The sequence below is a fragment of the Schistocerca piceifrons genome, chromosome X (genome assembly GCF_021461385.2).
Source record: "Schistocerca piceifrons isolate TAMUIC-IGC-003096 chromosome X, iqSchPice1.1, whole genome shotgun sequence".
In the NCBI taxonomy this organism is placed as follows: domain Eukaryota; kingdom Metazoa; phylum Arthropoda; class Insecta; order Orthoptera; family Acrididae; genus Schistocerca; species Schistocerca piceifrons.
In genome coordinates this window covers 765,080,825-765,105,896 of record NC_060149.1, presented here as the reverse complement: position 1 = coordinate 765,105,896, position 25,072 = coordinate 765,080,825, and the positions used below count along the sequence as shown (strand labels likewise).

The 25,072-nt window shown below is 41.4% G+C and overlaps 1 protein-coding gene across 1 annotated transcript in view; it reads right to left on the bottom strand.

Moving 5' to 3' along the window:
* Nucleotides 1-25,072, bottom strand: part of LOC124723033 — a 247,975-nt gene that overhangs the window by 60,126 nt on the left and 162,777 nt on the right. Inside the window, exon 9 of the mRNA XM_047248209.1 lies at nucleotides 600-699. Coding sequence (XP_047104165.1) covers nucleotides 600-699 — 100 coding nt within the window. The remainder of the gene's footprint in view (nucleotides 1-599; nucleotides 700-25,072) is intronic.

The following is a 25,072-nucleotide window of genomic DNA, read 5'->3' as shown; positions in this document are numbered from 1 at the left end:
AAATCGTGTGAACCAATACTAGCACCAAGTAGGGCCTAAGCTCTCATCACCATAGGCTTCCTTCATCATCTGGCGAGTTTCTGTAATGATTTTCTTGAGTTTCACACACAATTTAATGCAGGCGCATTGCTCCTCTAACTCTGCCATCTCGAAATTTGCGAACTGTGACACAATGTTCTATTCAATACAGCAGTGAACAATACCTAACAGACAAACAACAATGAAACTTACAGCAGTTACACAGCAGTGTGCAGGGAAGCCAACCACCATTCCGCTCCAACACACCATTGGTGCAAAATTATGAATATTCCAAAATTTTTTGAACAGACATCATATGTATGTGGGAAGGGGTATAAGGCGACCTTTCTACATACAGAGTGACCTTTCACAAAATATGACAATCCAGAGAATATAATTCAGCGAAAACGGGCAAAAGTTCTTCAGTCAGCACAGATTTGGTCATACAAAAATATAATAGAAAGAGAAACGAATTTCGATAAATTTAAAACTGTAAACATTATTTTAGTTAACCATCCAAATCACTAACTAGGAAATAATTAACCATAAGAAAGAAAAATTGGGAGTGATTAAACACTTACCGTCTTGAAACACTCGATGAAAAGAACTCCTGCACATTGAAAGTGATATCCGAGCATGACTTTGCTGCATTTGATGCAGTTGAGGTGGACCGCGAGTGTCCTGAAAATAATAATTTGATTTAAAATGGAAAAAATATTCTTTCTGTGTTAGCTAATGGTTTTTTCCATAATTCATGTAAAAGTTATTATACACTCCTGGAAATTGAAATAAGAACACCGTGAATTCATTGTCCCAGGAAGGGGAAACTTTATTGACACATTCCTGGGGTCAGATACATCACATGATCACACTGACAGAACCACAGGCACATAGACACAGGCAACAGAGCATGCACAATGTCGGCACTAGTACAGTGTATATCCACCTTTCGCAGCAATGCAGGCTGCTATTCTCCCATGGAGACGATCGTAGAGATGCTGGATGTAGTCCTGTGGAACGGCTTGCCATGCCATTTCCACCTGGCGCCTCAGTTGGACCAGCGTTCGTGCTGGACGTGCAGACCGCGTGAGACGACGCTTCATCGAGTCCCAAACATACTCAATGGGGGACAGATCCGGAGATCTTGCTGGCCAGGGTAGTTGACTTACACCTTCTAGAGCACGTTGGGTGGCACGGGATACATGTGGACGTGCATTGTCCTGTTGGAACAGCAAGTTCCCTTGCCGGTCTAGGAATGGTAGAACGATGGGTTCGATGACGGTTTGGATGTACCGTGCACTATTCAGTGTCCCCTCGACGATCACCAGTGGTGTACGGCCAGTGTAGGAGATCGCTCCCCACACCATGATGCCGGGTGTTGGCCCTGTGTGCCTCGGTCGTATGCAGTCCTGATTGTGGCGCTCACCTGCACGGCGCCAAACACGCATACGACCATCATTGGCACCAAGGCAGAAGCGACTCTCATCGCTGAAGATGACACGTCTCCATTCGTCCCTCCATTCACGCCTGTCGCGACACCACTGGAGGCGGGCTGCACGATGTTGGGGCGTGAGCGGAAGACGGCCTAACGGTGTACGGGACCGTAGCCCAGCTTCATGGAGACGGTTGCGAATGGTCCTCGCCGATACCCCAGGAGCAACAGTGTCCCTAATTTACTGGGAAGTGGCGGTGCAGTCCCCTACGGCACTGTGTAGTATCCTACGGTCTTGGAGTGCATCCGTGCGTCGCTGCGGTCCGGCCCCAGGTCGACGGGCACGTGCACCTTCCGCCGACCACTGGCGACAACATCGATGTACTGTGGAGACCTCACGCCCCACGTGTTGAGCAATTCGGCGGTACGTCCACCCGACCTCCCGCATGCCCACTATACGCCCTCGCTCAAAGTCCGTCAACTGCACATACAGTTCACGTCCACGCTGTCGCGGCATGCTACCAGTGTTAAAGACTGCGATGGAGCTCCGTATGCCACGGCAAACTGGCTGACACTGACGGCGGCGGTGCACAAATGCTGCGCAGCTAGCGCCATTCGACGGCCAACACCGCGGTTCCTGGTATGTCCGCTGTGCCGTGCGTGTGATCATTGCTTGTACAGCCCTCTCGCAGTGTCCGGAGCAAGTGTGGTGGGTCTGACACACCGGTGTCAATGTGTTCTTTTTTCCATTTCCAGGAGTGTATTTATAGGCAAGACATATGAAAAATGTCATTGGTCGGAACTGACATCCACATGCAGATGCCTGAAGTGGCATGGACAAAATTCACATCCAAGGAAAAGTGTTTCTCATTCGCTCAACTTCATTTTCCAAGTAGCACAGCTTAGGCAAGTCTAGGGAAGGTGCAGTATTTCCAAAGCTACTATCATCTTTCGCTTGGTTCACAAGTAACTTTTTGTGTATTATGTGACCAATGTACTTCTTTTAGACGAAGAAGCCCCACGAAATCTTTATAATGTGACCATTCATATGTATGAATTAATTAGTTATATCTTCTTCCAACATGTAATTTGTGAGGTACAGAAAAATAGTAATAGATCTATAAAGAATGGTTTGAGTGAAAAAAGATGCAGAGCTTTTTGTCTCCTTTCAGCATTATCTGTATGTTGTCTGATTTTCAGCACACTTTTTGAAAGGTCAGCATTTATACCAACGTACAAACATAGTGAACTAAATTTTTATGAAGTTCTTATGATTCCAAATAACTACAAAAATATGGAATGGAAATCACAAAAATAAAACTAATTGAAAGTGGGGACTACGAATAATTACTTGAATTTATCTTCCAATATAGCAGAAAATGTAGTGGGCAAGTAGTGCTAAAACAAATTGTAAGGTTATTTTTGCAAACTAAAGTGATAAATCTCTAACTAAAAGGGTTAGTATACTATCAGTTAAATGGTAGAGGAAATTAACGACAGAAGATTCATGTAACTATGAGACAATAAAATGCAAAGAAATATGAAGTGTGTCACAAGCACAAAGGAAAAATAGGAACAAATAAACAACTAAATATTTCAAAAAACACAGAACTAACTAGAAAGTGAAATACACAACACTTGACAAAAAACGTTAAGCACCCACAAGACATGGACTGATGTCAATAGAACTTCGTACCCATGCACACCATAGGCAGGTATGTAAATGATTGAAGTTGCAGTTCTCTGTGGCACATACAACGGCTACCACAGTGCATTAGGACTGTTTGCATTAAGGATTGTTACCAGGCAGATACCATATATAAGAGGCATAAACAGTGTCAAGACGACGTGTGATCACTGTGAAGGACATGGAGATGTCGCATACTTATCTGGGACAAGGGCATTGGGATGTGACAGTGGTCCGATGTTGCGACTGTGTGGAAATGTGAGAGCAGAGTACCTCAAGGAAGGATTGCCACACTGTGCACCGAAAGTGGATGTATTCGAAATATCTTATGAAACTTTATTGAAAATTTACTGTGCAATTTCTAGAAACAATCAACTTATTCAATATCATTGTTTACAGCCAAAATCATCACATCTCATATGCAAGCTGTTTTTCAGAAATCAGTGAAATTATAAAGTTGTTTGTCTGGCTATATGGCCTGCTGACTAAGTCATTTTTAAATGTTAGACTTAGATGTCTCAGTCTTGTGTAATTTCTTAAATTTGTTGTTATCACAATAGACCATTAAAACTGCTTGTTTGATGTTGTTTGTAAATCACATTTAATGGTGTGTGTGTGTGTGTGTGTGTGTGTGTGTGTGTGTGTGTGTGTGTGTGTGTTCATCCGAACTTTTTGTTCCAAATTCAAATTGCATATAAAATATGCAGTTTTCGGTCATCACTTACACTGCCAGACAAAAAGAGTGGAGAACCCACAAGGAGAGGAATAGCAAAATGAAACTTAATGGGAGAGACGTTGTGTGATGCTATTCCAGTGATTACAAAATCAAGTCAAATTCATTAAGAACTTAGAAGTATGAGCCCACATATCAGTACAAGGTTGTACCCCCTTTGGCCTGGGTGCATGCAATAATTCAGTTGTGAAGAGAGACATTAAGGTGCTGCATCCTCTCCACAGGAAAACTGGCCCACAACTGTCATAACTGGTCTTTGGTATTTTGGATATTGGCACTGGCGCAGAGTTGACATCCAAGCTAGTCACACACATATGTTTTATTGGGAACAGACCTGGGGATCTTGCTGGTCACAGGAGTACCTGAATATCATGCAGACATACTGTTTTGCCATCAGAGTTCCCCCAATCACTACCATTTTGTGACCTGAAATCATACCCAATGGTTTCACGCATCATAATGACAGAATAACACCACTGTGTAGAGTGGATTAGGCCAACAGGGTTAAAGGGCAAAACTAAAACGCCATCAGTCCCTCAATCCCATCTACATGTGTCAAGCCGGGAAGGGTCCTCAGAGAGAAAGGATGCAGAAATCAAGTCCTGATGAACCTGATTGTAACGATGGATCAATAACACCAAGAGACAGAAGCAACCAGACTCCAGAGAGTGGCAAGAGGGTGAAGGTGGCTGAGTTGCTCCACCCACAAAACAGCGGGAGGCTCCTCTGACATGTAACACTATGGGAGATGCACCCTCTGCATCCGAGCAGTGTTTCATCACCCTACATTACCACAAGAAAACTAGCAACAAGGACAAGTTGATAAAATGTATGGAAAAGAGAACAATGACGACGACACAGTAAATCAATGACACACGAAAAAGAATAAGAAGAATTAAAAATGTGGGAAGTCAGGAGCCAGGCCAAACCACTAAGCAAGAGCAGCCAAGGGCCCGCTGGGTCGGAGCAAGCAATGGGGCAACTCTCCAATCCCTCAAGCAGCCAAAGAGGCCACTCTGCCATACCTCACAGAGAGGAGTAGAAACCACCATCACATGTAAAACTTAAAACCAGATTGGCTACTTTGACATTGTACGCCAGCACCAGAAGCAGTGTGTCAGCAAGGCTTGACCATAAAGGGCCAAAATTGGGGCAGTCCAGTAGGATATCGGCCACAGTCAGATGGGCATCACGTCAACAGTGGGGTGAATCCTCATTTCATATGGTGTGCCCATGGGCCAGTTAAGTGTGACCAATACAAAGTCAACAGTGAAGCACAAAGAAAAGACTGCAACACATTTGTGTTCCCCTTTATTACTCGCAGTCTGGTCAGAGAAAACAAGGGTACATCAATCCATGTTCCAAGTTTCCAACAATTTGCAGTGTAGAGTCGACCGACGTTCCAGTTCTGGTAACCCCCCACCCAAATATTCAAAATTGGCAACCTGGCAGCTAACTTACCCAACTGGTCAGCATGTTCATTCCCTGGGATCCAGACAAAGACATCTGACATCCAACTTGATGGAGGTCAGAAAAGAGATCCTGGATACACAAGACAAATGGGTGTTGAGGGTACCACTGGCTGGTAGTCTGAAGACTACTCAGGGAGTCACTGCTGATTAAGAATGTCTCGCTAGTGCAAGAACGAATGTGACGGAGAGCTTAAACAATGGACACCAATTCGCAATGAATTTATTTTACTATTTTTATTTACACATCGTGTTCCTTAGGACCAAATTGAGGAGCAATTCTCCAAGGTCATGGAACATGTCAGTACATGCAATTACAATATAAAAGTAATAACAGATAAAACTAAATGTTCATGAGCCCAAAGCAAGTCTGCCCATAAGTTTAAGCAAACGCAATCAACAATACAATGAGAATCAGCTTAATTTTTCACGGAACTCCTCGACAGAACAGAAATGACCCATGAGGAAACTCTTCAGTTTCAATTTAAAAGCGGGTGGATTACTGCTAAGTTTTCTGAATTCAAGTGGTAGCTTATTGAAAATGGATGCAGCCGTATACTGCACACCATTTTGCACAAGAGTTTAAGAAGTCCAATCCAAATGCAGGTTTGATTTCTGCTGAGTATTAACAGAGTGAAAGCTGCTTAATTCTTGGGAATGAGCTAATATTGTCAACAAGAAATGACAGTAAGGAATATATATATATAGAGAGAGAGGCCAATGTCAAAATATGCAGACTCATGAACAGGAGTCGACAAGAGGTTCATGAACTTACACCACTTATTGCCCGAACCGCCCGTTTCTGACCCAAAAATATCCTTTTAGAATGGGAAGAGTTACCCCAAAATATAATACCATACAACATAAGCAAATGAAAGTATGCAAAGTAGACTAATTTTCGTGTCGAACGATCACTCACTTCTGACACCATTCGAACAGTAAAAATGGCAGTATTAAGTCTTCGAACAAGATCCTGAATGTGGGATTTCCATGACAGCTTACTACCTATCTGAACACCTAGAAATTTGAACTGTTCAGTTTCACTAGTCATATGCCTGTTCTGTAAAATTAAAACGTCAGGTTTTGCTGAATTGTGTGTTAGAAACTGTAAAAAATGAGTCTTACTGTGATTTAGCGTTAGTTTCTTTTCTACAAGCCATGAACTTAGGTCATGTGCTGCACTATATGAAACAGAGCCAATGTTGCACACAACATCCTTTACTACCAAGCTAGTGTCATCAGCAAACATAAATATTTTAGAGTTACCTTTCATCTAGAGGGCATATAATTTATATAAATAAGGAACAGGAGTGGCCCCAGCACTGATCCATGGGGCACCCCCCACTTGACAGTACCCCACTTAGACCCCACATCACAGCCGTTATCAACACTGTGAATAATGACTTTTTGCTGCCTGTTGCTAAAGTAAGAGGTGAACCAATTATGAGCTACTACTCGTATTCCGTAATGGTCCAACTTCTGGAGCAATATTTTGTGATCAATACAATCAAATGCCTTAGTTAAATCAAAAAATATGCCAAGCGTTCGAAACCTTTTGTTTAGCCCATCCAGTACTTCACAGAGAAGAGAGAATATAGCATTTTCAGTTGTTAAACGACTTCTAAAACGAACTGTACATATGATAGCAAATCGTGTGATATAAAATGATCAATTATCCCTACATACACAGCCTTTTCAATAACTTTTGCAAACACTGATGGCATAGAAATAGTACTAAAATTATCTACAGAGTGCGTTCCATAAGTAATGTGACCAATTTTTTTCTGACGCAACGGTACACCACAACATGTTGTAACCGGCTGGGCTAAGTGGGGGGTGGGGGGGTGGGTGTTAGCTTCAAAACGCTCTTTGTCCCATTCAGCTACGAGCTGCCGGAGAGTCAGGACGTGTGTTTCCATCAATCACGTTTTGAGTTTATGTAACACGGCACAATCGATCATTCTGTAGAGCAACGGTACGCTATAAAATTTTGCATTAAACTTGGGAAGTCCGCCACCAAAACGTTTCCATTACTTCAGCATGCCTTTGGGACTGATTGCTTGTCCAAATCACAAGTTTTCTGATGGCACAAGTTGTTCATGGAGGGCCGAGAGGAGATCACCGACAAATCTCGCAGTGAACAGCCATCAACCGCACGAGTCTATGTAAATGTGACGTGTGTGCGCGACTGTTTGAACTCTGACAGACGGATGAGACTTTACTTGATAGCACAAACTCTAAACATGTCAAAAACAACCGTTTTCCGCATTGTGAACAAAGATTTGAACATGAGAAAGGTGTGTGCCAAACTCATCCCAAAAGTGTTGAACGACGAACAGAAGCACATGCGAGTGTTTCGGTGCCGAAAAATGTTGGAAATATGTGAAAATGATCTTCATTTTTTAAACTCAGTTATCACTGGTGATGAGTCGTGGATTTTTGAGTACGACCTTAAGACAAAAAGGCAGAGTTCAGAGTGGCACACCCCATCGTCGCCCCATCCGAAGAAAGCACGCATGAGCAAGTCCAGGATCAAAACCATGCTCATTGTCTTCTTTGACGTCAGAGACATTGTCCACCACGAATTCATACCTACCGGGACTACAGTGAACTCAGTTTTCTACTTGGAAGTGCTCAAAAGACTGAAAAGGAGGGTGTCGCACTGCCGAAGCGACATCAAGGACACATGGAAAGTTCACCATGACAACACACCGAGTCACAGCACCTTCATTGTCAACGACTTCCAGGCCAGGACCAAGACCGCATTGGTTCCCCAGCCTTCCTACAGTCCTGACCTGGCTGCCGCAGCTTTTTTTTTTTTTTGTTTCCTCGGTTAAAAGGAGTCGTGAAAGGAAAATATTGAGACACGATTGAAAGCATCCAGGCGGATGTTACATCAGCTCTAAAGAACATTCCAGAAAAGGCATTCAGAAGTGTATTGACGCAAGAGGGTGCTATTTTGAAAATTTTTGATTATTTGCACGAATATATTCAATAAATGATTTTTTATGAATTTTGTCGCATTACTTATAGAATGCACCTTGTACATTATCCCTTTTTATAAAGCGGCTTTACTATTGAGTACTTTAATCGCTCAGGAAACTGACCATTCCTAAAGGAAATATTACAAACATAGCTACATACAGGACTAGCATGTGCAGCACAGTACTTTAATATTCTGCTAGACACTCAATCATAACCATGAGAGTCCTTAGTCTTCAATAATTTAATTATTGACTCAATCTCCCTCTTGTCTGTATCACAGAGGAGTATTTCAGACATCAATCTCAGAAAGGCATTTGCCAAAAAAGTTATATGATATCCTGTAGAAACAAAATTTTTGTTCAATTCACCAGCAATGCTCAGAAAATGATTATTAAATACTGTACATAGTTTTATCAGTAACAGAAATATTTTTACTGTGAACTGACTTTATATCGTCGGCCTTGTGCTGCTGACCAGACACTTCCTTCACAACTGACCATATGCTTTTAATTTTATCCTGTGAATTAGCTATTCTGTTTGCATACCAATACCACATACTCTTTGCCTTCATAATAACATTTTTAAGCACCTTACAATACTGTTTGTATTGTGCTGCTGTAGCTTGATTGTGACTACTTCTAACATTTTGATGTAATTCCCACTTTGTTCTATAAGATATCCTTATCCCACTAGTCAGCCACCCTGGCTGCCTATTACTGCTAGTACCCCGTTTAGAACGTTCTAATGGGAAGCAACTCTCAAAGAGCATGAAAAATGTGTTAAGGAAAGCATTGTATTTATCATTTATGTTATCGGCACTATAAACATCCTGCCACTCTTGTTCCTTGACAAGGTTTAAAAAACTCTCTATTGCTGTTGGATTAACTTTCCTACATAGTTTGTAATTAAATATGACACTGGTTTGAGTACAAAAGCCTTTTAGAGTTAAAATTTGTGCGTCATGGTCTGAAAGGCCATTCACGATTTTACTAACAGAATGCCCATCTAGTAATGAAGAATGAATAAAAATATTGTCTGTGGCTGTGCTACTGTTCCCCTGCACCATAGTTGGAAAAAACACAGGCTGTGTCACATCACATGAATTTAGGAGATCTACCAACATCCTTTTTCTTGCACCATCATATACAAAATTTAAATTGCAGTCACCACATATAACTAGTTTCTGGTACTTCCTCCAAAGTGAATCAAGAACCCTCTCTAGCTTGAGCAGAAATGCTCTGAAGTTGGAGTTAGGGTATCTATAAACAACAACAATTAGAAGTTTAGTTTCACTAAATTCTACTGACCCTGCACAACATTTAAATATCTTGTTTTGTGTAGTGTCATGATACGTCTATGGCATAGTTCACTGCACCGTGCAGGTGTGTAGGCAAAACAGGTTTACCCGTGAACTATAGAGCCACCAGTGTATACTACTTCTGAACCAGAAAAGCATCAAGGACAGTCAGGAACAGGCAGCAAAAAACCATGGCATCAACAGTGTCTTTCAGTCCAAAGGATAGGCCGATGTAGATCCGAGGACGGCGTCCACACCATAGGGGCATACGCAATTGCTTCCAGACAAGAGACGACAGTGGGGGAAGTTGCAGTTCATAGCAGAGACACTGTATGCAAACTGTGATTGTGACTCCAGCCCTGGGCCTCTGTTGTGGGAGATGAATCTCCCTACCAGAAAAAGTGGCATGTTTGTTAGAATACTCAGGGAAGCATTGAACGTGTATCACATTGTTGAGCAGTAGTTGTTGGTACCTGATCTGCACCCCAACAACCATGAGCAGGCTCTTCAGGGGGCTGGTCTGAAAGGCACCTGTCACACACGGTGAATTGGGTGCAGCATCTGCAATGGGGAAGGCAATGGCAAGCCGTAAGCCAGGCTTCCATAATAAAGACAGGACAAGATCAGCACTTTGTAAAGCCACAGAAGTGTAAAGCAGCCTGCACTCCAGCTGGTGTTACTGAGGCAGCAAAGAGTACTAACATGTGACCAGCATGTTCACTTAGTTGATGAAAATGGGGAAGCCATGTAAACTGGGCATTGAAGAGTAGTCCCAAAAAAGTCATATGACTCCACCACACTGAGCAATTAGTCACCAAGGTAGAGTTCAGGATGTGGATGGAGTGTATGACAGTGACAGAAGTTTATGACGCATGTTTCACTGTCTGAAAACCAGAAATGTTGGATGAGAGCCCAGGACTGCACTTTTTGTACGGCACCCTGCCGTCAAGCATTCAGCAACATTCAACAGTTGAGGAACCATAGTAAATGGAAAAATTATCAGCCTACAGGGAGGGCGACACTGTGGGCCCCACAGCTGCAGCTATACCATTGACAGCCAGTAGAAAAAGTGGCACACTCAATACAGTCTCTTGTATATGGGTACCACTTTATGAAGAACCAAGCTGAACCCAGAAAGTATGGTGTGACAAGACTTTGGTGCAATGAGAATGAGATGATGTTCTATGGTGTCATAAGCCTTTTTCAAGTCAAAGAAAATAACAATAAAATGTTGATGCTGGGCAAAGGCTGACTGAGTGACAGACTCCAAGCATGCCAAGTTGTCAGCAGTAGAATACTCTTGGCTACAACCACCCTGTGACAGAGTCAAAAGACTGAAGTAGAAACACAGCCACTGGCTCATAAGAGCAACTTGTGGACTACATTAGTGAGATTAACTGCATGATAGCTGTCCATCTCAAAGAGGTGCTTACCCAGTTTCAGTACCAGGACAATCATGCTGTCTTGCGATTGAGATAGGAACTCGCTCTCATTCCAGATACTGTTGAAAATAGCAAACCTGTGACATTGACAATCCACCGTTAGCTTTTGTTTTGTTTTACTTTAGGGTAGAAAAACAACGACGGTCGTACGCACCCATGTCAAAATTTAGAACACGGAGACAAAGAGAGCCGCCATAGAGACACACAAGTCCTGAACTAAAGATTAAATGTCCTTTGCCGTCTTGCTATGACAGATAAAAAGTAAAATGCGGTTGACAGGCCACACGTCGTTCGCTAAAACGCCCAGTAACTCAGATGGTGAACACAAATGAGAATTTAAGTGGTTAAAAAAAGGGCATTCCGTCAGGAAATGGTGGACTGTCGAATATTGAGGGCAATGAGCACAAAGTGGTGGGGGAGCACCACTTAACAAATGGCGATGGCTACAAAGACATTGCCCGATACGCAACTTTGGTAAAATGATCTCATCATAGCGAAAGGACCGAGAGGAAGTCATCCATAACACTAGAAGCGTAATTCATACAAACTTGTTCCCATGACGGGAGGACCAGTGGTGATGCCAAAGTCACACCACCTCCTGACAGATGGCAACACAGAGATCATCAGAGGGAATGTAAGAACTAGCGGGCTGAGACATGAGGACAGCAGCCTTGGCTGCAGTGTCAGTGGCCTCGTTTCCTCTCAGAGCGATGTGACCAAGAACTGACATAAACATCACAGTGCCTCCATCAAGAGTGAGCAAGTGACAGCTTTCCTGGAACCGTTGCAATAAGGGATGGATGGTGTAAAGCACACAGAGTCTTTGAAGGGCACTGAGAGAGCTGGAGCAGATGACACAAGTGATAAGCCTGTGTTGCTGGATGTACTGCATGGCCTGATACAGGGTACAGAGCTTTGCTGTAAACACTGAGCAGTGTTCTGGAAGATGATACCGACAAACGTTGGTGCCAATGACTAACGTACACCCGACACCACAGTCAGTCTGAGAGTCATCAGTGTACACAAAGGCACTACCACAAAGTTCCGTGTGAAGGTCGTGAAACTAAAGGTGAAGGAGCAAGGCTGGAGTAGTGTCCTTAGAAAGTGAATGAAATCCAAGGTGAACAGAAGCCACCATACGAAGCCAAGGTGGTGAAGGGTTCACACCCACCGGGAAAGTGGCAGAGCAGCAAACTCTACAAGATAACAGAGAAGAGGGATGCGCACCATACTGGCAATCAAACGAGTCATCCAAGGAGGTGGTATAGGATGGGTGGCTACACATGGCAGACAAATGGCATGCTGAGGAGAAAGTCACAGTGGTAGGACAGCGTAGTTCGCCAGCTTCTGCATACACACTCTCAACCAGCCTAGTGTAAAAGGCACCAGAGGCCAAACAGATGCCACGATGATGGATAGTATTAAGACGCCGTAAGAGGGATGGACATGCAGATGCATAAACAAAACACCCATAGTCTAGTTTCGAATGGATGAAGGACCCGTACAAACGGAGGAGGGTGGTTCGATCTGCTCCCCAGGAAGTACCATTGAGGACATGTAGGACGCTGAGGGACCTCATACAGCGAGCTGCCAGGTAAGACATGCGAAAGGACCAAGAAAGTTTCCTATTGAGCACGAGCCCCAGAAATTTCGTAGTTTCAAGAGAAACAGGCCCAAGCTTTATAGATGGTGGAAGAAACCAATTGCGCTGCTAGAAATTCATACAAATTGTTTTGTCAGAGGAAAAACAAAAGCCACTGTTGATGCTCCATGAGTGAAGAGAATTGAGACATCGCTTAAGATGCCGCTCAATGAGACAAGTCCGTGCAGAAATGCAATAGAAGGCAAAATCGTCAACGAAAAGGGAGCCAGAGATGCCCAGCAGAAGACAGGCCATTATAGGGTTCACGGCGATAGCAAAGAGGACGATGCTCAGGATGGAACCCTGATGCACACTGTTTTCCTGGATAAAGGCGTCCGACAAGACAGAACCCACAAATTTGGTCTTTTAAAAATTCCTGAAGGATATGGTGTATACTGCCACGGAAGCCCCACGTGTAGAGGGTACGGACGATAACAGTCCTCCAGCAGGTGTTGCAGGCTTTCTCCAAATTGAAAAACAAGGCCACAGTCTGGGATTTCCACAGAAAACCAAATCCATACTGTGCAGTGGTTAGTAAATTGCAAGACTCAAGACACCATACCAGCCGGGCATGACTCAAATGTTCCATCACTTTGCAAACACAGCTGGTGAGAGAACTGGGGTTAGTGCTCTCTGCCCATACGCAGTTGTACAAATGAAGGAGAAAATGCTTGCTCACAAGAGAAAGGTGCTGCAACATCTGAATGCGAACATCATCTGGCTCTGGGGCCGAGGATATGGATGAGGTGAGAGCATGATCTACCTCCCACATAGTAAAGGTGGCATTGTAGCACTCACTATTCTGAGAAGCCCAAGCTGTCTCCCCTTGTTTCTGATGGACGACAGCAGGGTGATAGTGGGAGGAAATCTCCACAATATGGTGGGCCAAGGTGTTGGAGATAGCAATAGGGCCAACTATGACATTGCCTGCTACTGTCAGGTCGGAACTTGGGGAATGGATCCTGGTCCCAGAGAGCCATCTGAGGTTGGCCCACACGGTGGAAAATGGAGTGGAACTGTTAAAAGAACTAGTAAATGAAATCCAGTTAGCCTATTTGCTCTCCTGAAGAACGCGACAACACTCTGCATGAAACTGTTTATTACGAATGCAGTTTGCTATCGTACAATGATGGATTAAAATGCAGAGAGCACTTCTCTGTGTGTGAATGGCGTCGCAGCATGCCTCAGTCCACCAAAGCGGACCGGGAAGAAATGCGAGAGCTCAAAGCATCTGTGAGGATGCAATTTTGTTTCCTGGAGGCTGAGTACAAATGGATGCTGTGATTCTAAGAGCAGCCATAAATCCTCTTTGTCGGATCAATGACCACGAACACCCCACTGAAGGAGAGTCATAACTAGGAAAAAAATGAAGGGGTGTCACCACGGTGGCTGCCGAGTGCCATCCGTCGAAGACTTGCTGCTACAGAGCACAGAGGCAAGAGGATCCTACTCCATGAGGTCTACACAGAGGCATCAGCATTCTCCTTCTGTCAGTCTCCAGGGCAGAAAAACAGCTGGTGGTGTATACTGGCAACATGAAGGTCAGCTGGGCAAGGATAACATGTGGCGGCACCGTCTAAGATGATCTACAAGTCAGAGAAGGAGAAGACCGTTCCCTTTGTGTGACCTCTTGCAGCCATTCCAGTTGGCAGAGGAAGACTAAGATGCTTGTTCGCTGGAGGGACGTGGGAAGTCTTCACAGGAGTATTCCTTCTGTCCTTTCTGGCCTGCCGGTTGTGTAGCTGATGACTTTGCCCCGTGAGGTGAGAGTTTGGTGGTTTGCAGCACAGCTGGAGGAGGAGGTGGGGATGCTACCATGACACTAGGTGATTTCACAACCGTGGTGCTAAACTTGAGGTTGCATGTCTGCACAGCCATTTCATTCATGGAGCGAGATGCAGCAAGAACAGCACTGTATGTGCCAGATGGTAGAACACAAGGTTTCCGACTCACCAACAACTTAAGAGCACCCAGGTAAGACATCCTTTTCTTCACCCAAGTCTCTTGGACAGTCTGCTCATTGAGATACATGGAACAATCGTGGGAGGAGGCGGCATGGTCGCCATTGCAGTTGATACACTGGGGAGAATGAGACAGACAATCGCCGTTGTGAACATCCCTACCACAGGTTACACATTTGGCTGGGTGACGACAGGACTCCCAAGTTTGGTTGTAACAATGACACTGGTAGCAGCGCATGAGGTTCTGAATGTACGGTCGGACTGAGGTAACTTCATACCCTGTTTTGATTTTTGATGGAAGAACCACTCTATCAAAAGTGAGAAAAGAGTGTGTGTGTGTGTGTGTGTGTGTGTGTGTGTGTGTGTGTGTGTGTGTGCGCGCGCGCGCATAAAGGTTACATCTACTTTTTTCATCACCTGATGGACTGCAATGACACCCTGATCACAAAAGTAGGAGTTCTGCCTCAGTCAGACCATCGAGCAGCCTAGTGTAAATAACACCACGGGAAGATTCCAGGGTTTGATGGGCCTTGACCAGCACCCCCTGTAAAAGAAAGCCTGTCTACGTAGCGCGTGACGTCACAAGATGGCTACACACGTAGTCCTTTCTTCAACAGTTTCACGGAACAGTGCTTGTGAATAGTCGTTCGGCGAGTTTCGCGTCAGTTTACTATTATAGTGAATGGTGTTCCTGCATTAGTGTACGTGATTTGGTTGTTTAGTTTCTGTGCACTAAACTGGTTATCTGTTTTTCTTGCCTGTGAAAATTTCGTTGCCTGCAAAATGCCGTATCGTTGTTGTGTGCCGAATTGTAGAGGAAATTATGACGGTGGACCAAAAGTAACCGTGTTTAAATTTCCGGAGGATGAAGCAACGAGGAAGAAATGGTTGTCAAGTATTCGCAGAGATAACTTCACTCCTTCTTCAAGTTCAAGAGTAAGTATTTGTTTTGTTTATTTCTTAAAAGAGGTTAAGTGTGCTAACAAAGAATAGGCACTTATGCATTAAGGAAGGTCAGCGACATTTTGACTAATATATCAGATCTTAACTGAATAAGTGCCGAAGAAAACAGCGTTTCGTTTTCTTGCCCTGGCAATTCTACAGTTTAGCTGGTATAGGTTATATGAATTCTGTATTCTGCAAGTTCAACCAGTATAGCCTAAGCACAGTCATACTTACGTAGTTAAATATCTCAGTATATCTTTATACTTACTGTTTATGCTGCCTGTTGTTAGGAATAAAAGTCGGTTTATAATTAAGTACGTGCACTTAAGATACAGACGACTTTCGATGTATTCTGCTTCTGTATTTAGTGTTTCTTTTTGCTGTAAAAGTCTTTAGGAAGTTGCCTGTTCAAAAACAAGTAATGTGGTGTACCCAGAAATTGAAAATGAAGTAAAAACAGTGTCTCAGTCGCTTGTTTTTAATAAATTATTGGTGGGAATGTGAAGTCATTGCAAGGAATGTTACTATTAGGGAATATAGTAGGCTTTAGACTTAACAGTGAACCATAGACAGGAAAAATGAATGAGTACATGAATGGATTAACAGGCCATCACAAAATGCAAAGGGAGAAACTGTGAAAACATATAAAAAATACTTGTGGATTTTACAAATTCTTACTTTCTGGGTCTGGAATTTCAGATACATGCCAGTGCCCTGCACAGCTGTCTTATAGATACACAGCTAAAGTACTTGAAAGCAATTGTGTGCTCATGTTTAGCCTAATAGGTAGCACATAAGCGGCAATGTATTAGTTCATCATACTGTCAGTTTTTATGTAAGTTATGAAACTGATATCAAAAGCAAAACAGTGTCTATCTGATAAAAAGCACTACCTTTAAGTATTTCATAGTTCTAAAGGTTACACAGTGTTGACAATTACTTTGTATTATTCTGTTACTGTGTCACAGTTGCTTCTATGGATTACACCTGTGTGAGTTTGGTGTCATCATGCTTTCTTGTGTCCGAGGTGTGTGTGTGTGTGGGGTGGGGGTGGGGGGTGGGGGGGGAATAGAGCAAGACATTAAGCAAAAATCCCACCCCTCTTGTGAATATATGAGCTTCAAGGCTAAATTATAAAAAAATTGTCACTGTTATTGAATTATGCTACAAACATTAGTCAATGTTTGTAATTTTTGATGGGGAAAGTACTTTCTTCATTTCACCATCTCTTTAAGAGCTTGTTGCCATGACATGTAACTGCATGTGTTTTGATATTGTAGTGTTATTGTTTTATAGAGTTACTATGCCATGGCCACATTTATCACTTGAGTATTCTTCTGCATTTTAGTTGGGAGTCTATTTGTATTTTAGAACTAGAAACTAACTTTATATTCATAAATTGTTTTCACACTATTAATATTGTCATCACATTCAGTTGTAAGCACCTTTTTCATTTTTTATTCATTTTTAATTACAGGTATGTCATGTTCACTTCCACAAGGATGATGTTATTTGGGAAACACAAATTGTGGATGAAAGGACTGGTCAGTTATTAAGAGCCCCCCTTCTCAAACCACGTTTGAGACCAGATGCAGTTCCATCACTACTCCCAAACTGTCCTTCCTACCTTTCAAAGGAAGAAAGTAGACGTGAAGGGCCAGAGGAGAAAAAGCAAAGGCTTGAAAACGAGCAGTTAGCTGCAGCATTACAATATAGTTTAGCATCACAGAAGGACTATGAAAACACTTTCAGCTTCAGTTCTTTAGAAGAGTTGATGTTGCGTACGAAGGAAGTGGATTTGCCCAACGAGTGGAGTGTGATCGAAAAACACAGTGATTTTGTTTGTTTTTTAAAGATAATAAGAAATCCAGCACCATTAATCACACATTCTGTCGTTATAGATAGTAATTTAAATGTTTCATTGTTTAAGAAAGATGTACAAATTAAGACATTAGGAAAAAGATCTTTTCCTGTAATTGTAACCAATATCCACGAAATTGTCAGTGTACTGCAGGAGTTTTCAGACACAGATTGTGGGCACTCAGAAACTTCTATAGATAGTATTGTAGAGATAGTGAAAGACAGTCTAGGAGTGCTGAAAGACAGTTTACAGGAGAGTGAAAAGGAGATGGTAGACTTTATATATGAACAAGTTAGTCTCATAAATGTAAAGAAATTTAATCATAGGTTTAGTTCTACATTTATGATACTGTGTTGTTTGCTATTTTCAATTTCATCTCATGCTTACAATTTTTTACGTAGCAGCTCATTAATGAAAATGCCACATCCAAGCACTCTGCGTAGGATCTGCAGCAAATTTAATGTGAATCCATCTCACGAAAGGCTTGGGGGAAGTAATTTCCTGTCCTATGCAAGACAGAAATTTCAATACTTGAACAACGATGATGTCAATGTTGTTTTGAGTGTAGATGAAATTCATCTAAATTCTTATTTGGAATATAAAGGAGGTAGTGTTTTGGGCATGTCATATAACTCTGAATGTGCTGCAAATTCAGCATTTGTATTTATGTTGCAGAGTGTCAAGTCTTTGTACAGGGATGTTGTTCACATTTTACCGGTGAAAACCATTTCAGCTAATGCATTATACGATGTGCTACTGGCCATAATAAATGGCCTTGAACTAATAGGCTATAGGGTTTTTTGTGTGGTAACTGACAACAACAAAATCAATAGCAAAACCATGTCAATGTTTTCTCTGGATAAAGCTGTTAATATAGTTTTTAAACATCCATCTGATCCTAATCGCCCACTTTTCTTTTTAATTGATGCCATACACATTGTTAAATGCATAAGAAATGTGTGGCTGAACCAAAAAAATGATGGTAAAGATATGTTTTATCCTCAGTTTCCAGTTAGAAAAGAAGTGGAAGAAAATAAGTTTTCTGTAGCTTCTTTTAAAACACTGAAACAGATTTATGGCATAGATTCCAGTTCTTTAGTAAAATATTGTCACACATTGTCTCTCAAATCACTTTGCCCTACATCATTAGAAAAACAGAGCATGAAGCTAGTGCTGCAGATATTCAATCGACATGTGTCAGAGGGCCTTGAGGTATCTAGTGATAAATTTGATTTGAGACATGCACCATCAACAGCAGAATACATTCGAATAATAACAAAATGGTTTTATGTCATGAATGTGAAATCAGTGTTTAAAGGGAAACACAAACAGAATCCTTATATGGATCCGTTGACAACTGATAGCGTTTCTATGCAATTTTTGCTAGATTTTCTAGACTGGCTTGATGTGTGGAAAGCAAAAGGTTTGTCAAGTGGGTTTCTCACAAAAGAAACATTTTTTGCTATTCAGCATACAACATATGCCGTTGTAGAGATTGCTCGATACTGTACTGAAGAGCTACTTACTGACAGCCAAGCTACAAACAGATGTGCTTGAGCGGCGTTTTGGAAAGTATAGACAGCTTGCAGGTTCCCAATACAATGTTTCAGTGACACAAGTCTATGAAGCAGAAAAGAAGCTTCGAATTCAAAGTGTAATGCCTTTAGTTTTATGTTCTCCTTCCTATGGCAATATCACAGTAGGGGCCATAAAAATTTTTATGTTTTCTGAAGTTGAAGAAACAGACACATTAGACATAGAAGTCAGTGTAACTCAAGACGATGTTCTTTCAGTGAAAGATATTGCAACGTCTTTAACTTTCATTGCAGGCTACTGTGCTCATGCAGTGATTAAGAAGCTGAAATGTGAGAGTTGCCTTAATGAAATTGTGATTGAAAAGGAGTTGCCAATAAACGAACATTTTAGTTTGATACAGAGACTTGATCATGGAGGACTAAAATACCCATCAGACACTATTTTAAATATGATTGTCTACACTTATATTGTCATCAGCAAACTTCTCAAAGAACATGAAAGAGATTTTCTTGCCTGTACGAATCAACGTGCTATTGCCTGTGCAGTAGCACTTGCTACTCTTCACGAAAATGACTTTTTATTATTTGATGGGGTATGCTGCAATGGACATTCATCCCAGGCAATAATGAAAAGTGTTGTTCGGGTTGGTGTCAATATATTTTTAAACAACTACTGTAAAAAGGTTAATGGAAAAAAAATTTCAAAAAACACTCAGCGAAAACTGCAAACTCTTACAACATAACTTTGAAATCTTTATCTTAGATTCTTTTTAAATCATTAATACAAAAACTGTCATCAGTAATATTGCCACATCCACAAATGCCTCTTAAGCTGAACTAGTCAGGTTAATCTGAAACTAGTCAAACTTACCAAATTGCAACTTATGGCTGAGAGTTTGTATAAATATTTTAATATAAAGCTGCTAACAGCTATCAACACTAATAGCCTAACGTGAAATTTTTATCAAAGAAATTAATCTTTAATATAAAGAATCTTACACTAATTTTTTCTCAGTTGAAGTTGGGTGGTGCATGATACATACAGGAGGGAGGGGAGGGGGTGTGGCAGGCAGAGAGGACCAATAGTAATCTTTTTATAGTATGTGAAACCTAAAATCAATTCGCTTGCTTTTCCGAGTATGACTTAAATCACTTCTTTGCTGCGTGCCTTATTCATAGTATTTCTAATTTGTGTAATAAAGTTATGTGGCCCAACATGGCACATGCCTTTGACAATGACAAGACAGTGCCATTTTGATCACCTTCCTTTATTATTTTGAGAAAAACTTACACAAACTGTGCTATAGCAGACTCCACTTTTTTTGCAAACAAGGTTAGTTTGTTTTGGTGATAAATGGGAGACAAGAGCAAAATTGCTCTATAGTTCTCTACATTCTCTGCAACACTTTTCTTTGTATACTGAAGTTATTACTTTAGCTTGTGATACATGTGAGAAATCTGCCAATTTGTAATGATTCATTAATTGTTACTGTTGAAAAAGTTACTATAGTATTTATGCATTCTTTAGGTAGACAAATTTCGATTTCACGTAGTGTTTGTGGTGTTCCTCTGTCTTCTACTACTGTCACTGTTATGAGTGCAGATGTGCATGCTGTGACAATTGCCTCTCTTTTTCTGAGTTTACTACTTTCTCTGCAGCTGTTATAACTGTTGTTTTCTCAACATTTTCTTATGTAGATCATGTTTGCATATATTTTACTACCAATACAAATGGAGAAGCTGGTAGGGGAGGGCTTTGCAGTACTTTCATGGCCTTCTTTGTGTATAATGATTGGCAGGTCTCCTCATCTAATAGTAATGTAATTGTGGAACAGCTCTCACTTCTGTTACAAGCACTATTGAGTGCCACTAATTCTCAGGTTGACTAATTAGTGAGCTCTTTAAATAGATGCTTGCTCTGTGCCATAAAGTGCCTTCTTGTTAGCTCATCTTTGCTGAGGAGAAAAATATCTGAGGTAGACTCTCAGGTATGCCCTTCTGTTGGCTTTTTGAATATATTTGTTTATAAAAGAATATTAAAAAAGCTTAAGCCTGTCACAATTGCTTTTCACTCACCTAATCTAATTAATGTAACCAGATCATATTCCAACACCACTTGACACATTTTTGCCACATAACATACACTTACAGTTGGTAATTACTTGCAATTTACAGGGTGACCTAATATAATGTCTATATGCATCGCCATTTTTCTACTACAGTGCTTTCATATGCATTCTTCCTACACAAAACTTTATGGTGCAGTGTTTTATTTGCATTCTTTTAGTGTCCCACTTAAAGACCTTCCATTACTACCCTGGAGATTATAAAATAGCAATTTAATAATTAATGTTGTTCAAAATTTATCATTATTATTCCTAAAATTATGAAACTTAAGTCTCAAGAATGTGGTTATTGTTAATGTTTGGCCTTGGTGTCCATAAGTCTTAATTATTTTGTCCCTACATAGTATTCGTGCTGTACATCTATAATTTTCTATTGTGAACCACTATAATCTAAAATTTTTCTCATTCCATGTGTTAGTGATTATTGACAAGAGTGTATGGATGATGAACAAAAGAAATAAATAAATTCATTCATACACAGAATTTTTTTACTTAATTTGCATTCATTCATATCAGCATGGTCAGTAGATGAAACTTGTTTTCCACTTTTAAACAATTACCAGTATATATATTTTGGAATGATGATCTGTTAAAGTATTGCAACTAAATAGAGCTGAACCACCACCCCCACCCCTTTCCCCAAACTTGCGGAAGGATGAAGTATCTAAGCCACTGGTGAGTGCAGCCCAAATGTGATGCCAAATGAAGGTAAGTGTTCATTTTTCACAATTATTTCATCACAGGTCCCATCACGTCATAAAACTTCTCAACAGATGAAATGAAAGTTTACTTCGTAGTTGAAATTTATTTATGTGCAATTCATGCAAACAGTTTGTTTCAAAGTATATACTTCTTAGTACAGAAACATTCTTTCTTCAAAGGTATTCAGTTTAGAGCAGCGAAATTCTAACCTGGTAATCTGTATTTTGAGACCTCTTGTAATTTCAATACATAATGGAAATTTAGTTAACTTACTGGGAAAAGAGAATTCATTGAAATTTGTATTGGCATACCAAAACTTTATGGCAATACCATTACATACTCATCTCAGGTCAGTGAGATTTTCTTAATGGAAAGAAAGTTTCTTAGGGAAAGGTGCACAAACTGAGAAGAGATATCATATCATTCATTAGAACTGCATTTCACTTAAAAAATATTAACAGGAGAAATTTCTTTAAATTTAAAAAAAAAGCATGAATACAAGGTTGCTGAAATGGTGGACTAAAACATATGTAGAACATGTCTTTCAGGGCAGTGTTAGTTTTTGAAACGACTCATACTATTGCTTATTACCAGTGCCTCTCTATAGGGGGTGTTATAATTCGAACACTATTTGCCCAATTTTCGTGTTTCTTTTTTTAATTCACAGGTATATCATTCAATCAGGTTTTAAAATGGATTTTGCTAGATAAGGAATAAACAGCGGCAATAACAGTGTCTGTAAAATGTTAGCTGCCAGTGTGCTACTTTGCAAAGTGCCGTCCACATAATTAGACCTGCGTCAAAGTGATGCAATATTTAACTTAAAAAACAGAACAAAACCCCTAAAAGAAAGTCCGCGAGAGCATACGAGAATCTTTCGCGGGTGGCTTTCAATCAAAATTTTTGTCATTAAAAATCGTCTTACACAGGAACTGCAAAACGGAAGAATGGTGAATGGTGGTCAGCCATAAAAGATAAATGTATACCGTTGCAGACGTTTAGATTGGCCTTTTCGAGATTTACAATTTATACTACAGCACTTACAGTTTAGGAATGGTATTGGGAAAGAGCACACTGGTGGCAAACACTTGCACTTGTGTAGCTGACGATCTTTGAACGGCTAACCAGACTGCCATCAAACAAGTCATGACAATCCCCATTAAAGCAACTTTAAAATAAACTACAATGAAATGGGTCCATTCATTTGGGAGTTTTGATGCCTCAGATAATGAAAGTTATTACAGCCACTTTTTACGTCGGGGCTAAAAGTTATGCAGAAATAAGTTACAGACAAAAGAACTGGGTCATTTGAGAAAGGAAATCTTGTAATTCATGAGAGAGGTATGTCAGATTTCTTTACGAATTTTCTTCGTGCTGTTCCCGTAACAGTCTATTGCTGTGGCCAAACGGACTGCGAGCACCGGCACCAGACTACGTGCGTGACGTCACTGAGCGGGCGCGCAGGCTTTCCTCTATAGGGGGTGCTGCCTTGACACAAACAGGACAGACATGGAGGAGCGAAGGGGCAAACAGTTGTGTTTAAGAATCAGAAGTAATCTCCGAAAGCAAAGTGCCATTTCGTAAACGAGAGCAGGAATTCACAGGGCCAGCAACTGCATCAAAACCTATCTGGATATAAACGGATTTACCATAGCAAAGGACTGACCGTCTTCAGCACATGAAACTGCAAGCAACCTTGGTGCAGCTGGGAGGGTCTTTGAATCATTAGCCTCATTCCGTTTACGTTTAGTTCACATCGACTGAGAAGATGATGTTTGGCTCATGGCAAGAAAATCCCCCATGATCACCAGCATCTCCAATGGTGCGCTCCTTCCAAATGGGGGGCCCTCTCAGAAGGGGGCACACCCATCTTAAAGTGATTGTTCACACCTCCCAAACACTTGACAGAGGGAGCAATCAGCAATTTAGGAAGATAGCAGCTCAGGCAATCACCCCTCCCTGGGTCACCTGTCAACCCAGTGCTGGGAATTACGTATTACCCAGTCATCTGATACAGTGTGCGAATCGTGGGCTGGCCTTCAGGAGCACACAGGGAGGAAGAAGAAAAAGAGGAACCTCGAAAAGTGGAGGAAAAGCAGGAGAAGGGGAATGAAAAAAAAAAAAAAAAAAAAAATAGAAAGACAGTGGAGAAACTGTTCTAATATCAGCGACTGAATATGCAGAACACATTTCCAACAACATCCCACACATGTTCCCCAAGGGAGGGGAAAAAGAATAGCAAGAGGATAGACATGCAGCACAAAAGAGAAAAGATGCTGCAAAGGCTGGGGCCCTGTTGTAGCCAAGCACAAACCCACCAAAGAACGGTGAGCCCCCTGGGGACCCCACAGTTAGGTGAATGACATTCAACCCTGCACTGCTTTACAAGATGTGTTTAACCAGACTCAGTCTTTTGGCTGTTGTAATGTATGGTATTGCATAGCTTAATGGATGATTTGATAATGGTTTAGGCTTGAAAATAGTCGAGTAATAAAGAAAATTAATATTGCAACTTCGAAGGTTCTCTGCAATTTATTGCATAATCTGGTAAACCGTACAGTTGCTGATGTTGTGCCTTGCAGAATGCTGGAAATTAGTAAAGCCACAAATAGGTGTTAGAGCATTTGGATGTGTATTCGGTCAGGCTATCAAGCCATGTCACGGCAAAGGGCTAGGGCACTGAGGAATTCCCACCCACTGAATGGAGTACTAATGACTCCAGATGACTTGTACTGAAAGGTAAGTGAATTCGTTCCACCTGCTGTTTCAAGACACAAAATGCTGGCTGATGATTCTCAGATGATGCAAGGCTCAAGCATAAGGCAGGGCAAAATGTTTGGTAACAGCATCTGGGTCAGTGGAGCTAGCAACATTCAGGGAAACACCAGGTGCACCTGTGAGGGACTGGTGGCCATTGAGGCATTAAATCTTTGCCCAAACCTGCAAAGGAGGTGCACACAGTACAATGGTCGTAACATACCATTTCCAGCACTCTTGTTTCTGTTGTTTTGCTAGGTGGCAGACCCAAACGCAAAGGATGGGTCCTCTCCTCAGATTACCACCATTTGCACACACGATGGTCTTTCGAGACTGTGCAGAAGCATAATTCATTGCCGAATGCAATGCCATTCATCAGTAGTCCATTCGTCTTGGTCACATCACCATTCCCAACACAGCTGTGTGTGTTGTGGTGTTAACTTCAGCCAATAAATTGGACGGGAATTCTCTGGTCTGGCT